Source organism: Pseudozyma hubeiensis (assembly GCF_000403515.1).
Source record: "Pseudozyma hubeiensis SY62 DNA, scaffold: PHS48, whole genome shotgun sequence".
Taxonomy (NCBI): Eukaryota; Fungi; Basidiomycota; class Ustilaginomycetes; order Ustilaginales; family Ustilaginaceae; genus Pseudozyma; species Pseudozyma hubeiensis.
The window spans coordinates 205,964-220,811 of record NW_012133830.1 but is presented as its reverse complement, the minus strand read 5'-3'; the positions used below and the strand labels follow the sequence as shown (position 1 = coordinate 220,811).

The 14,848-nt window shown below is 57.7% G+C and overlaps 4 protein-coding genes across 4 annotated transcripts; 1 reads left to right on the top strand and 3 right to left on the bottom strand.

The window, feature by feature from the left end:
* Positions 1-64: 64 nt before the first annotated feature.
* Positions 65-2,965, bottom strand: PHSY_005367 (hypothetical protein; the record flags this gene model as incomplete). Its single annotated transcript, XM_012335977.1, has 1 exon — positions 65-2,965. One exon carries the CDS (start codon positions 2,963-2,965, stop codon positions 65-67), a length of 2,901 nt encoding a protein of 966 aa, XP_012191367.1.
* A 1,600-nt stretch (positions 2,966-4,565) lies between these two features.
* On the top strand, positions 4,566-8,933 carry PHSY_005366 (potential jumonji-like transcriptional repressor of PHR1; the record flags this gene model as incomplete). The annotated part of the gene is made up of 1 exon (XM_012335976.1): positions 4,566-8,933. The coding sequence occupies one exon, from the start codon at positions 4,566-4,568 to the stop codon at positions 8,931-8,933; it is 4,368 nt and encodes a 1,455-aa protein (XP_012191366.1).
* A 654-nt stretch (positions 8,934-9,587) lies between these two features.
* Positions 9,588-11,675, bottom strand: PHSY_005365 (potential long chain fatty acyl-CoA synthetase; the record flags this gene model as incomplete). Its single annotated transcript, XM_012335975.1, has 1 exon — positions 9,588-11,675. One exon carries the CDS (start codon positions 11,673-11,675, stop codon positions 9,588-9,590), a length of 2,088 nt encoding a protein of 695 aa, XP_012191365.1.
* Positions 11,676-13,292: 1,617 nt separating this feature from the next.
* Positions 13,293-14,156, bottom strand: PHSY_005364 (hypothetical protein; the record flags this gene model as incomplete). Its single annotated transcript, XM_012335974.1, has 2 exons — positions 13,293-13,498; positions 14,000-14,156. 2 exons carry the CDS (start codon positions 14,154-14,156, stop codon positions 13,293-13,295), a joined length of 363 nt encoding a protein of 120 aa, XP_012191364.1.
* Between the last annotated feature and the right edge of the window lie 692 nt (positions 14,157-14,848).

The following is a 14,848-nucleotide window of genomic DNA, read 5'->3' as shown; positions in this document are numbered from 1 at the left end:
CAACAATGCGTCGGCCGAATAAGTTTTCTGATTGCAACGCTTTGCATCCTCTCTCGCCCACGTCTTAACCCTGCTTGGCATTCCAAGCCTCGTTCAACACGTGAAACGCCGCACCGGCAATCATCTGCTGCTCCACCGTAGCCCCGCGCTTCACCTTATCCGGATGCAACCTCGCTATCGCCTTTGTATAGTTCTTCTTCAACCCGCCTTCGTCCAACACCTGATTCAACCCGATCGGCTTCCACCCCAGTCCCTCCCAAACGATCGTATCCAACGACGTGAGCAACGCCCTCAGATTGCCCTCTTTGCCCTTCTTCCACGCTTCGATCTTGGCATCCACGGAGTCCTTGAGTGCGAAGCGCGCCGACTCTTCCGCTGCTTGGGCCGCTTGCTGCGTGGCGAATGCTTCGCTCGCTTTCTCTCCTCCTCCAGCTGTCGTGCTCGACTTTTTGATGGGAGCGGTGGAGACAGCAGACCCAACCACCTTCTCCCCCAACATCTTCCCACACCGGAACAACCCTTCCCTGGCAAACCGCATATTGCTCGCAGCAGTCTTGACCCCTGATCCCTCCACCTTCTCGTACTCGAGCAAAACCTCCCAATCCGCCTTCGCCAGCTTCCACCTCTCCTTCGTCTCCAACGCCTGCGCGCGTCTCACCAACGCCTTGCCATACGTCTCCCTCAGATTCACCTCTGCCAGCTCAGCCGGCAGTCCCGCCTCCTGACTCGCTCTGTACACGGCGATCCGACCGCTCGCATCCCGCTGCGACCCACCGAAGAGCGAGAGCACGATCGAGAGCAGCTGATCGCAGTCAGCAATAGTGCCCGTGGCATCGCCGTTCTTCAGCCGAACGTTGGCCCGGTTGCTCAGCAGAGGCACGAGACGCACCGAGTCGGAGGAGGAGGATTCGAGCGCAGAGATGCCTCGCGTGTAGCTGGCTTCGGCGTCTGCGTAGGCGCCGCGCTTGAAGTGCTCGTTCCCCTCCTGCTTGTTGCGGTTGGCGGAGGAGATGGAGTGGGACGCATCCGATGGAATGGGTCGTCGTTTAAGCGGGGCTTTCGGTGGAATGGGCGATGGCGCGGCAGATCGAGATGGAGTGGCGCGTCGGTTGGGCGACACGTAGCCAGTCTTGGATGCAGAGGCAGTCGCAGCGGCACTACTTCGAGCAGGTAAGCTCGGCGGTGGTTGGTCTATGTCCTGAGCCTTGGTGTTACCCCACAACGCGCTCGCAGCAGACGACACGGCGGTAGCTGCTGCTGCAACACTCGCAGCCGGAGCAGCGGAAGCCACAGGAGCTGCAGGTCGACGCGTGGCTCGCGTAGGCAGCTCCGGTGCAGCAGCGTAATCCTCATTGTCAGAGTCCTTGAACCCACCCACTTGTGCAGGCTGGTCATCGCTTCTATTCGGTCTCTCGTCTCGACTGGCTGCATCATTCGAGCCGGTACCGTCAGCCTCGGCCAGCTCTGCATCGACCATCCATTTAGGCTTGCCCGACCATTCCTTGTTCTTGGAAGCTGCGCTCGAAGCGCCCCATCTGCGTGCTCGATGACGCTCGCTGCCTGCGTCGGAAGGCGTATTGCTTCGGTCCGCGCCTGCTGCTGCACGATTGCGTTCGTCCAGGGCCTTCTGAGCTTGTGCTTTGGCCGAGGACCAAAAGGCGCTAGCTTTGGTGAGCACCGAAGAGCCGATCTCTGAAGCTTGGGCGTAGAGTTGATCGGCTTGTTGTTGCCAGTCGGCGGCGGCTTCGTGGTCCAGGTTGCTCGACGCACCACCATCAGCTTGAGGACGACGCGGTGCTCGGCTGTCGTTGTTGCTTTGCTGCCGTTCTCGCTGAGACCGGCGTCGTTGGCGCTCAAGCTCGTAGTCATCCTGCTCGTCGTCCGAGTCGCGAAAGCTGGATTGCGCATGTCTTTGCTCTTTCGCCTGAAGCTTGCGTGCGAGTCGTTCATCGTCATCGTGCACGTGCCGAGACGCACCGTTATTGCCGACGAGAAGCTCGAGTGCAGCTTCGACATTGACGCCTGTATCGGTACGGGCGAGGGCTTGCTTTGCTTGTTGGAGGGAGAAGCCCATCTCGACAATCTGACCGAGAACATGCGGTGGTGGAGAGCCAGTTTTTGCTGGAGTGGAGCGATTCGCGGTTGGGCGGCTGCCGCTGGCTGGAGACGGGACTCTGGAGCTGCCAGCCGAAGATGTTGCAGCCGAAGTTGAGAGGCTAGCAATACGGGGGTCAGCTGCTGAAAGAGAGCGCTTTGGCGCGTCCGAGACGGGCATAGCTAGGGCACCAAGGATGTCGTCTGGGTCATTGCTGGCATGCACGGCTACGGAAGGAGCAGAGGAGAAAGATTGGTCGAAGCTGTCAAAGTCGAAGGGGTCGTTGGTGCGAGTAGGAGCCGGCTTGGCTGGAGGAGCAGCAGATTTGGTCGATGCAGATGCTTTGGGTGCGGGGACTGCCGAAGAGAAAGCATCAAAGCCCCAAGGATCTGCAGCCTTGTTCTTGTTCGAGGCGGTACTGTTGGAAGGAGGCGAGGTGACACGCTGAGGAGCGGGTATTGACGGCGTCTTGACGGAGGAGCTGCTGCCGCCTCCGAAGCCAGACGATTCGATACCGGACCAAAGCGCCTCGTTTCGGCGTTTGTCGTCCTCGATCTTCTTCCGGGCTTGCTCTGCAGCTAGCCTCTGACGTTCTGCCAGGCTCAAGTTGGCCTGCTGCTTGGCGGAAGAGGACGAAAAGAGGGAGGAGAAGGCATCGTCACTGGTAGCGGGCTTGAGAACGGCGGGAGACGAGGACTGCTTGCTTGGTGAGGAGGAAGAGGAAGAGCCATAGTAGTTCGGTCTGGTCGATGTCGAGCCGAAATTGGGGATGATGTTGCGAGCTGACGAAGAGGATGACGACGAAGAGGACTGATTCGACTGAGCTTTCGCAGTTGTCGGCTGCCAGCTGAGATCGAGCAGATCATCCATCTCGATCGGTGGCGTTGTGACAACAGAGGAGATGGAAGCAGGAGTTGACCCGAATGGAACAAGACGCGAGTGTGTGTGTGAGGAAGGTGAGAGTCGGAGAACAACACAAATCGTGGGACGCCGTTGTACAATCCTCTCTGAATATTCGGTACAGCCGAGGTGTGTGTGTGTGTGTCTGTGCGTGTTGTGACTTTGTGAAGAAGAGCAACCAACACCGTGGGCCCATCGGGAGGCACCGATTGAAAACTCGGATCGTCCGATTTTCTAGGAGCGTGAATCAGCTCTCCCTTTCCCTTTCTGACGGTCAGAGAAGATTGAAGACGATGTGCTGTTCACATGACCTTCATTCATTTCCTGCCGAATGGACGTCGAGAATTGGGATCACGCCGTCTTCATCAAGGTCGTAAAAAGGCCGTTGCACAGCGACTCGTCCGTCGCTCCGCCCGTGTTGACTCGGAACATAGCCGCTAAGAGGTAGCGACGATGGCACTGAATGAGCTGGAGCTTGAAGGTCGCCTTGTCGCTTGCTGATCGGACAACATGCCGCGGCGACTTTTCTCTCTCGAATATGAAAAAGGAACGACACGAGCATCGAAGCGGAGCTACGCAAGGGTCTGCCTCTGTGGTCCATGTCTCAGCTGTCTCTCTCTCTCCCTCTCTCTCTCTCTCTGCCTGCGCATCATCTTGGGTCAAAGATGCGCAGTCCTTGGATTAAGTTATTGGGTTCTGAAAGTGGAAGGTCACACTGACCTGGTGCCTCTGCATTCAAGAAACAAATTTAGGACTCTTTTCTTCCTCCGTCCCTGTCCATGCAAGCCAAGCAGTCCGTCTGAGCCAAGGTCGCGCGCTCATGCTCGCTTCTTCCTGCAGGTCTCCGACTTTTTCTGCTTGTCCTTTTTGGAGAGCCGCGCCCTTTTGTTCGAGCTGTTCGCTACACCGACACAAAGGGCAAGGTCTGATCGAGCATGGTTTCGTACGTGGTACTTCTGCTCGCAAGCACCGTCAAGTTTCTGCTTGCTGTGAGCTAACCATCGAAAGAGAAATGACAAAGCAACACAGAAACAACCGATGCCGGCCTTTCGAAAGGACCGCCAGGATCCTGTGAGCGCGCGCAACAGTTCTGCACGCTACTGCGCTTCTGCACCTCTTTTCTAAATCTTTTTTTTTTGGTCCGAAAAAGAGCGCTGCTTCGGATGCCTGTCCGTTTGGCATCCCGCCCGCCCTGTTGAGTGCGGAGGCTTCCGACACCTTTTGATTGACGCTTGCATCCTTTCATCACGCTCATCACGCTCATCATCCTCTTGCCTTCTGGCGCTCACCCCGCTGCTTCCGACCGCTCGCAGCCACCACTACCATCATCTCAGTCTCACACGCCAAGTCTCGGCACCAACCTCCCGTCAGAAAGTAGCCGGCATCTCTTCTCGTTCCTTGGAGACAAGCGCAGTGCAATTTCAATCCGCATTTTGCAAGAGCCTCGACAGCTTCTCTCACAACCCCACTAAGATCTGACCACGCTGCATACAGTATTGGATAAGGTGACGCCTTCAAAACCAGGCACGGCTGGTCCGTTTTGCGCTGCAGCCATTTGGCCCCTCGCACCATGTCGATTCCAGACACCACCATGATCACCAGCCCAACTCCGTCTACGGACGTCGCACCGCTTCCTGTCAAGGCGAGCTCTGGCACAGACGACGTTCAACAGACAGTATCGAATGTCGAGCATGTCAAAGTCGCGCCCACTTCAAGCACAAACGCACTGCCCGCTTCCGCTGCCTCCCCTATCAACACCATGTCGCCCGCTCATGCGCCAACGGAATCAAGTCGTCACTCCACCCCTGCAACTTCGGCTGGCGGCTCGGATCATGCACACTCCACGCTTCCGACTTCAATCGATGCGCCCACATCAAAACTTCCTCACGACCAAGCGGCTGCCAAGTCGCCCGAGCCATCAACGCCGACATCGCAACCCCAGCCGCAGCCACAATCGCAGTCGCAACTGCACCAGGACGAGCACCCTCTTTCGTCAATCCAGCCTGCATACTTTTATCCCGCAGACGGCAACGCCTCTTCGTCACACGATGGTATCCCCGTATTCGAGCCTACCATGCAGCAATTCCAGGACTTTTACGCTTTCTGCCAAGCCATCGACAGCTGGGGTATGCAGTACGGTATCGTCAAGGTGGTCCCTCCCTCCGAATGGCGCGACTCTTTGCCCGACCTCCGTCCCACCTCGGCGGCCGCTTCCGACGCCGATACTGAACACGATGAGCACGCCGACTTGTCCAAGGTCCGCATCCGCAATGCCATCATGCAGCACTTTACCCCCGCCGGTTCGGGCGTCTGGCGCCAGCTTAACACCACCCGCTCGGCCAAGGTTTGGAATGCAAAGCAGTGGGCCCAGATGTGCGTCTCGGAAGATCAAAAGGGTCCCGAGATGGAACGTATGAAGTGGAAAGCACAAGTCGAAGGTGCTTCCAACGGTGGCTGGGGTCCCAAAACCATCGGCACCAAGGATGGTGCTTCCTCAGCTATCCTCGAGGAAGACGGGGTTCGCACAAGGAGTGGCAAGGCTCGCCCATCTGCTGTCCCTACTGTCGCCGAGACAAAGATCAACGGGAAACGCAAAAGAGCCGACAATGACAACGACAAGCTCGAGGGCGCACAACCGGACGAGCAACCTGCCATACCTCTATTGGCTCCCGCCTCTCCTTCGTCTCCGGAGCGTCGCTCGCGACGAGTCGCCCAAACCGCCTCCGCTACCGCCAGAACGTCGCCGCTGCCTGCTTCTCGCGATGCTTCGCCAGTCAAGAAGAAGAACTGGGAGGCAGAGGCTACCACCTACGACGAATGGCGTGCATTCGACTACGAGAATTGCTGGCGCAAGGAGGCACTCTCACAAGAGCAGCTGGCACGTCTCAAGGGCGCATCTTCTTCTTCAACAACGACAGAGGCAAGCACATCCAAAGTGGACGCCGATGCCACAGCAGACCAGGGCGAAGCAGCGACAGCTGTACCGTCCCTGCCATCTCCTTCCGACTGGACTCCCGAAGTATGTCGAGAGATCGAGAGCGAGTACTGGCGCAACCTCAACTTTGGCAAGCCGCCCATGTACGGCGCCGATCTCAGCGGCACTCTCTTTGACGAGCGCACTAAGCACTGGAACGTTGGCAAGCTCGACAGCGTCCTCACCCGTCTCCGCCTCCGTCGCAAGCTGCCGGGCGTCAACACCCCTTACCTCTACTGGGGCATGTGGAGAGCTACGTTCGCTTGGCACGTCGAAGACATGGACCTCTACTCCATCAACTACATCCACTTCGGTGCACCAAAGCAGTGGTATGCCATCCGACAGTCGGATCGACAGCGCTTCGAGTCGGCCATGGCGGGCGCCTTCCCCTCTGACGCCAGACGCTGCCCTCACTTTATGCGTCACAAGTCGTACCTCGCATCGCCCTCTTTTCTCGCTTCGCACGGCATCCGGCCACTCAAACTGGTCCACAACGCAGGCGAATTCGTCATCACATACCCTTTCGGCTACCACTCTGGCTTCAACATGGGCTACAACTGTGCCGAGAGTGTCAACTTTGCGCTCGAATCCTGGCTCGACATTGGTCGCAAGGCCAACTACTGCCACTGCGACATGTCGCAGAACAGCGTACGCATCGACGTCGATGCTTTGCTGGAAGAGAGCAAAGAGATGGAGGAGCTCGAACGCAAACGCGAGTTGCGCCGCGCCAAGGAGGATGCGGTTCAAGCTGTCGAGGAAGACGAGCTGGAAAAGCGCAGAGTCCGTAACGAACGGGCCAAGGAGCGCAGGAGACTCAAGAAGGAGGCAGACGAAGCCGCAGCCGCAGCCAACCCGGCGGTGCCGCTGCCATTCCAAGGAGGTGATGGCTTCTACATCGACCCGAAGCAAGCTGCCTCGAGCCCTTGCGTGTTTTGCCCGGCCAACGTCGAAACCGACTTGGTGGCAACCCCCGCCGAGATTGAGTCCACCAATTCGAAGCTCAAGTCCATGTCTGGACGTCACGCCCATCGGCTCTGCGCCAGCTTCGTGCCAGAGACGTGGGTCGGTAAGCACGGCAAGGCCGAGGTAGTTGAGGGCATCGAAGGCATCGACAAGGCTCGCTTCTCGCTCAAGTGCCAGATCTGCCCCAACCCAATCTTGCAGAAGCTCTATCCCAAGATTCAATGCACGCGCGGCAAGTGTCCACGCTCAGCGCACGTCAGCTGCGCCTTGGTCGAAGAGCACGGCTGGTTCATCGATGTGTGTCCTCTGGAGACGGCAGACCGCCTCGAAGGCAAGAAGTCGCCCGCCGCAAGCAGCGGCGCCGCTCAGCAGACCGATGGCCTCGAAGATGGCGAGCGCCTCGTTGTTCTTTGCAAGACCCACAATCCTCTCTTCCGCGAGGCGGAGGAGGCGCGCAAGTTGGAAGAGCTGCGCGAACGCATCTACGCGTTGCCCATCCCATCTATGGTCAAGATCAAGACGTCTGGAGGCATGTTCCAGGCTTTGATGGTCGAGATTCGCGAGGAGGAAGACGAGATTGTCATCGAGGACGAAGGTCGTCCCAGCACGGTCAAGTTTCAGCAGATCATCCTGGACGACCCGGTCAAGCAGGAGCCGCAAGCGGTTGCCATCCCTGCAGCAGTCGGTGCTGCTGCAGGCGAAGTCAACGAGGAAGTTGTTTCGGAGCCCACCAAGCGACGAAGAAAGGCCAGCGAGAAAGCTAGCGCCAATGCCCAGGCTGCGAAAGAGGAGGCCATGGAGGCTAGCGTCGCCGCGTCTGATGCAGAAGCGGCGGCTCTGCCGAGCAAGAAGCCTCGAAGAAGCCGAGGTGCCGCGGTAACAGCGACGGCGACGGCTGCGTCGGGCGCTGACATGACCGCGATCCAGTCAAGTCCAGCGGCCAAAAAGGTCGGCAGTACAGATGGTCCCGCCAAGCCCAAGCGAACACGTCAGCCCAAGAAGAAAGTCGATGCGACCGAAATTGAGGCTACCGCTCTGCCGCCGCCGCCAATGCAGTGGCCAGGTCATCCAACGTACTCGGGCCCTCAACAGCAACAACCGCCACAGCCACAGCAAGTGCAGGCAGCGCATGCTCCGTCAAAGCGTGGTCCACGAGCCACGTATGCTGCTCAGCGTCCGAGTGCACCTCAGCCGCCGCTCCCGCCGCAGTATGCCGAGCATCATGCTTACGCCCATCACCAGCACCAGCAGTATCCGCAGCAGCAATACGGTGGTCTCAACGATGCGCCTATGCATCGCGGCCCGTCGTTCGAAGGTGGATACCAACAGCAGTACGCATCGGGCTTCGGTCGCAGCGAGTATGGTCCGGGTGGTGGGTCTCCGAGCTATGCGCACCCCGGTCAGCAACAGCAGCAACAGCGCTCAAGCAATGGCCATCCGTACAACGCAGGTCCGCCCTACCAACCGTACCAGCAGGCGCCTCACCCATCGTACGCTCCTCCACAACGCCCGACCACCGACAGCAGCAACGCTGTCCGGCACCCTCACCCGTCCGCATCTTCGACATCATCGCCGAGCGTCATGCACCCAGCATCGTCGTCGACGTCGCAGTACGGATACATTTCAGCGCCTGTGGGAGGGTACGATCGAACACCGCCGCTGCCTCACCCGCCGACGTATGGGAAACCTCTGCCGCATTCGGAAAGCCCTTCCGGCGGGTTCCCGGACTACAGGGGGCCGTACAACCATGCTGCTCCAGCGACACTGCATCCTGCGTACCAGCAGTATCGGGGTCAGCCACAACAGCAGCAGCAGCAGCAGCAGCAACAAGGGGGAGGATACGGAGGTTACTCGTACGGCTACCCGCAACACCAGCAGGCGGGACAGTTTCGACCCCACCACCAGCCTCAGCACCCTCAGAGTCACGGCATGACTCATCTTCCCAATCCGGTGTATGCCAACGGTGCGTACGGTCAGCAGTACTCGCACCACCAGTCGTAGCAGCACAGTGTGCTGGGGGTGTAGACGTTTTAAATCGTGCAACGATTTTGTCAAAAGCGTGTTTCGGGAAGTGTGTGAGGGTGAAATTTGTGGTTGTTGCGTGTCGGGGGGTATGAGCGTGGTGGTGGGGACGAGGGATGAGGTATGTGAGGTACTGCTTTGCTTCGTCAGGTCAGCCCCAGCTGAGACACCTCTCACACAGCACGATCATCCCATCGCTCTCTACCCACTTCAACCCTCGCTCCAACTTTGTGTTCGTCAAGATTCCCTTTATCCGCAGTGCGCCGTCCTTTATCGGGCTGAACCTCTCCCCGCCCTCACAACCGCATACAGCTCTCTCTCCTGCATCTGCCGTCAAATACCTTCGTCTCACTTCACCATTCTCCTAAGTTCACTTACTCCACAGTGTGCCGTCCTTTGTCAGTCTCAAACTCTGCCCCCCTCTCACAATCTTATACAGCTCTCTCTCTCCTGCATCCTTCCGTCAAATACCTTCGTCTCACTTCACCATTCTCCTAACCCCTTAGCAACTCCTTTACCTCGGTGAAACCCTGCGGCAGTCATTTTTGCACATCCCATCCCTCACACACACACACACACACACCTCTCACAGAATTAAACATTTCCAGTCACAATCACATTCTCCCTCCTCATTTACAACTTAGGTCGACCACTACTAACCTCGGCGGGACCCTTTGCATACACAGCTTCAATCTGGTCCTTGAACTGCTTGACCGCCTCGTGCCTCTTGACCTTGAACGTCGGAGTCAACAGGCCATTCTCCACGCTGAACGGATCCATGGTCAGATACAGACCTTTAATGTACTCGTAGCCCTTCAACTTGTTGCTCCTAGCGATCTTGGTATACTGATCCAAGTACGCAGCTACCACTTTATCATCCTTACAGGCCTCCTGCAACGCCGTTGTATCCTCCGCACTAATCTGTCGACCCAAAATCTTGCTAGCGAGGGGGGCAAACGTCGTAGGCTCCGGAACACTAATCCCGATCAAATAGTCTCGGAAGGAATCTCCATGCACCAGCAACTGCGCAGCCAACGGATTCTGACCGTAGAACTCGGACAAACTATCAATCGCCACGTACTCTCCCTGCGACAGCTTGAGGAGCGACTTGACACGATCGACGATCTTGACACGGTTGAACTCGTCGATCGCCGCAATGTCGCCCGTGCGCAGGAACCCATCCTCGGTCAGCGCCTCCTTGGTCTTGGCGTCGTCCTTGTAGTATCCGGGGAACGTGCACTGCGATTTGACCAGAACCTCACCGCGCGGGAAGGGCTTGTCCTCGGAGGTGTAGCCCATATCGGGCACGTCGCGCAGCTTGAGTTCCATTCCGGGGTAGATGGCACCGACGCTGCCGAGAGACGTGTCGTTTGGCGACATGACAGTACAGAAACCGTAGTTCTCGGTCTGACCGTATCCCTCGCGCACATCGCACGAAAGCACAACACGGAGCAGCTTGAGCACATCGCCACGGATGGGAGCCGAGCCCGAGGTGATGTACTGGACATTGCCACCGAGCACAGCCTTGACTTTGCTGAAGATCAATCGGTCGTACAGCGCGTGGGTCAGCGTACCGTCACGGTCGTGGTTGGCAATCTTGGCGGCAAGCGCCTTGCGGAGCAGAGCGCCCTTCAAACCCGGACCGGCAGCCTGAGCCTGGACCAGCGCGGCGACGCGGTTGAGCACACGCGGCACCGAAGGGAACATTTCGGGTTTGAGGATGGCCATGTCCTCCATGAGTCGAGTGGTGTCACCGCAAAAGTAGCCGACGCGACCACCGGTGCGGACGACGACGATCTCGCAAAGACGGGCGTAGATGTGGGCGGTAGGCAGGTACGAGATGACGGTGAACTTGCCTCGCTTGTGGAAGGCCATGGTGGTGGTGACGTAGCCGCCCATGCCAGCGGTGATGATGGCGGCCTTGGGGTTGCCCGTGGTACCGGAAGTGTAGCAGAAGCTGTGGATGGATTCGGGCTTGGGAGGAGTGTGAGCAGCGAGGTTCTTGCGACCGAGATCGAGAATCTCGAACCAGTTGAAGATCTGGATGCCACAGCTCTTGGCCCACTCCTTGGCGAGCAGATCGCGCTGGGGATCGACGACACCGGCCTTGACGGTCTCCTTGCTAGGACGGAAGGCATCGAGGATGACGATGGCCTTGAGGAGGGGGAGCTTGCCGGCCTGGGCAGCAGCAAGCGTGACGCCGACGTGGTTGGGCGTGGTGAACAGGATGCGGGTCTCGGCGTGGTCGATGATGTACTGGGCCGAGGCGGCGTCGTAGGTCTCGTAGAGCGAGACGGTGCGACGGTTGTAGGCCAAGTTGGCAAGGTCGACGATCATGAACTCGGGACGGTTGAGCGTCCAGATACCCACGGTCCACTCCGAGGGGCCGACATCGCTGCCCAGGACGCCCTGCTTGGCGAGGGCACCAAGACCGGAGCCGATGGCAGTGCGCTCCTCTTCGACCTCCTCGTAGGAGTACCACTCAAAGTGCTTCTCAAAGTCCTTTGTAATGGGGTTCCAGGGTCTCCAGCCGGCGAGGTCGTCCTTGAGGTTCTCCTCCTTTGCACGCAGCAGGGTCTCGTAGACGGTGCAGTTGGTGCTGAAGTCGGGCTGAGCAGCGCTCTTGTAGATGGCAGAGAATCCGGGCTGCTTGCTTCCAGGGACGGGGAGCATCTGCTTGTCCAAGGGGAACGCGATCTCGGGAGGCAAGTCGGTCGTCATTTTGAGAGACTATTCCGAGGGAGGTATGGGTAGGATGGTGGTGGTGTTCAGCACAGGGATGGACGAGACGGACACGGTGACTACCGCAAATGAGGGTGAGGGTGAGGGTGAGAGTGAGAGTGATCGGAGGTGGATGATATAGCGATGATAGTAGACGATGCGGAGGAGCCGAGATCGTGATGAGAGGAATAGAGAGAGAGCAAGAAGTGTGGCAGGTGTGACAGGCGAGAGGGACGGATGGACGAACGAGGCACGAAGCAGCGCGCAGAGAGCATAAGCGCCAAAGGTGACCACACACACGCAACAACAGCGAGGAGCAAGCGTCCCTTCCAGCAAGCAAGCGACCGGGAAGTCCGGCTCGTGAGAATAAGCGGAGCAAGCGAGCCGTGCTCAGACCCGACAGTCCAGTCAGGGTGGTTACCGGATCGAAGTTGCTTTTCCTGCGCGCCTGCAACCGCGAGAAAAAGCGAGAAGAAAAGGGGCGGCAAGAGGCGAGAGAGAGAGAGAGAGAGAGAGACTGACGCCAAGACAGCTGGAGGAATGGCCGACCAAATACAAAACGACTCACGGCTCAGCGGTCTTGTTGTGCTCTGAGCCGCCCCGGTCGGAGCCTCCGCACCTGGTGGCCCCCGCATCCGCGAGCTGCGTGTCTCCTTCCCGTTTGTTTCTTGTCACATCGCCCAGCTAGGCTCATCGATCATCGCATCCAAGAGCACAAGAGCAATTTGAATCGCTCACACCCTCTGACTGTCGGGACGCCGAAACACCGGAAGAGCCGAAATGAAAGTGCGTTCACGAGGCTCAAGCCCACTCGAAATTGCATACACGGGAATGCGATCAAGCCCAGCCAGCTAGGAGCCAACGGTTTTTTTTTCGGGGTCGCGTTCTCACGTCCTCGAAATCTTGCTGTTGAAAAGAGGGCGAGCGGAGGATTTTCTTGGCTGAGAACCGGACATTGGGTGCCGGAGCGACGCAACTGTGCGCGATTTGTGGCTCTCTCTCACCCTGGGGAAGCGGGGATGCCGTCGCAATCCAGTCTCGAGAGCTGCTGCAACACTTTGGCTGCGCTGCACAACGGTCGACAACTTCCACCACTCTGCTGAATGGGCACGCACGTCCCCACCACCGACGTGATCTCCGTTCAGACAAGCTGGGACAGCATGCCAAAGCGGTTTTTCGCTCACGTGGTCGTCCAGCACACGAGCCGGACACCGTCAGATGAAGCGCAGATGAGCTCGTGGCACGCGGCGATTCCGGCACTCTCATGACAATGGGCTCTTGTTTGCCGTTGCTCGATGTGATGAAGCCGTCTCGAGATGAACAAGCTGCCAGCGGTCGGTCATCTCTCCAAAGAGGTTTGATGGTTCGGTCGTTTCAAGAAACTTTTGGGCGAGCGAATACAGATGTGAACTAGAGTGGTCTCACATATATGTAACCAAAAAGGAGATCTCATCGTTGACTCGCTTGGAGCTCTGAGCCAGCAATCGGGACAACCCGTCGCTGCATCTTTGTGCCGAGCTGGTGACCAAAGGTGTTAACGGCATACTCTCAAGCTCAGCAAGACTCTCACGTGTACTACCTGTGGTGAAGCGTCCATCTCAACAGCGTGCATGGTCTTCAGCGAGGTAGACAGTTGCTAGGGTCGAATCTCTCTCGCTCTACACATGGAGCGCAGCTGTCAAAGTGGAGACGGTAGGCGACCCAATAGGCCAGTCGTTGGCTGTGCTGACTCTCGCTGAATGCCGTCTTGGATGCGAACGCAATATTTCCTGCAGCACTCCCTGTCCCTTCACTCCTGTTGTCAATCATGGGCAACAAGTCGACTGCAAGGAAGATATCTCGATGTGTTTCGGAATCAATTTGTTGTATTGCGCAGGAGGAATGAGTTGATGAACTGGAAAGAAACCGATGCTACTGCGTCTGTCGTGTATCATTCATAGGCGACAGGATGTTGCGGCCCTGTTGGCAGCTGTCCTTCGACCGACCTTTGTGATGACTTTGGTGCGCAGAGTGTTTCTGTTCCGATTCAAGAGGTCATATTCTTGCTACAGAATTTAGTGGTGGGCTGCCTTGAGCACCTTCTGGCCTGTAGTGTGTCAAGTATCGGAGCAGAGGTGAAAGCACAAAGCAAAGGGAAGCGATGCAAGCTAGTCAGTAATCATCTTCGTCGTAGTAGATTGGCAAAAAGGACACATTGTGGCTGCACATGCCAGCGATTCGATCAGAGTGCCTGCGCTCGTATACAGCAACTCGAAGCGACGGTGTCTGCGCCGTGTGATGCGTTTCCAGCCCCGTTCCGTCCGTAAATGCTGCTGGATACTAACCGTAAGGGTTACGCGGGTCCTTGGAAGCCTCCTCGGTGGAGACGGCCATGTCCTGCAGCTTGTTGACACCGTAGAATACGACACCGGCGGCGATGAAGAAGGGCCACATGGGCTTGACGAGCGGAGTCGGGTATGCGCGGAAGCCGAAGAAAGCCATCTTTGCGAACTGTGTGTGCGGAAAGGTGAGGGATGATGTGGTGGTGGTGGAGGAGACGGTTTGATTCCAAACTGTCAGAGTTGCGATGATGGTGTTGGCTGCTGCTACTGCTCTTGGCTCACTGGAATCGGCAATATTCTTCTCGCACCAGAAAATCAATCGCACATCGCTTTCCGGCGTCGTGACGAGAAATCGTGACTGCAATTCTGCCTTGGATTTGCGAAATTCGTGATCGATGCCAGTCCCAAGGGCGGCGCGCTTCGGAAGGCCCTCCGGATCTGTATTGCCAAGATCGGGGTGGTTTGGTCCCTCAATCGGTCGATTTTAGCACATGCAGGGTCCAAGAGCATCACTGCAAAGATCTTGTTTGAATGTCACACTTCCGCCATGGTAGGTCCGAACATCTTTACAAGATCAACGAAGCTTCGGCGCAATCGGAACCTTGAGCTATACCTTGCTCGTCACTCTTCTCATGCTCTCACATGTCCCATCGGCGCACTTTCCGCGCTTGCTCACCACGGCGCAGGCGGCGACAGAAAGTAGGCGTAAACGCTGTCGGTTGATCCTACGAGATCACATACAGTGTTCAGTACACGCTCAAGCTCAGAATTCCCGCTTCGTTCGGCTCTTCCATGGCTAAACAGCCCAGCGACTGACCTACTGAGTGGCACATATATAGTCAAACACCCTTA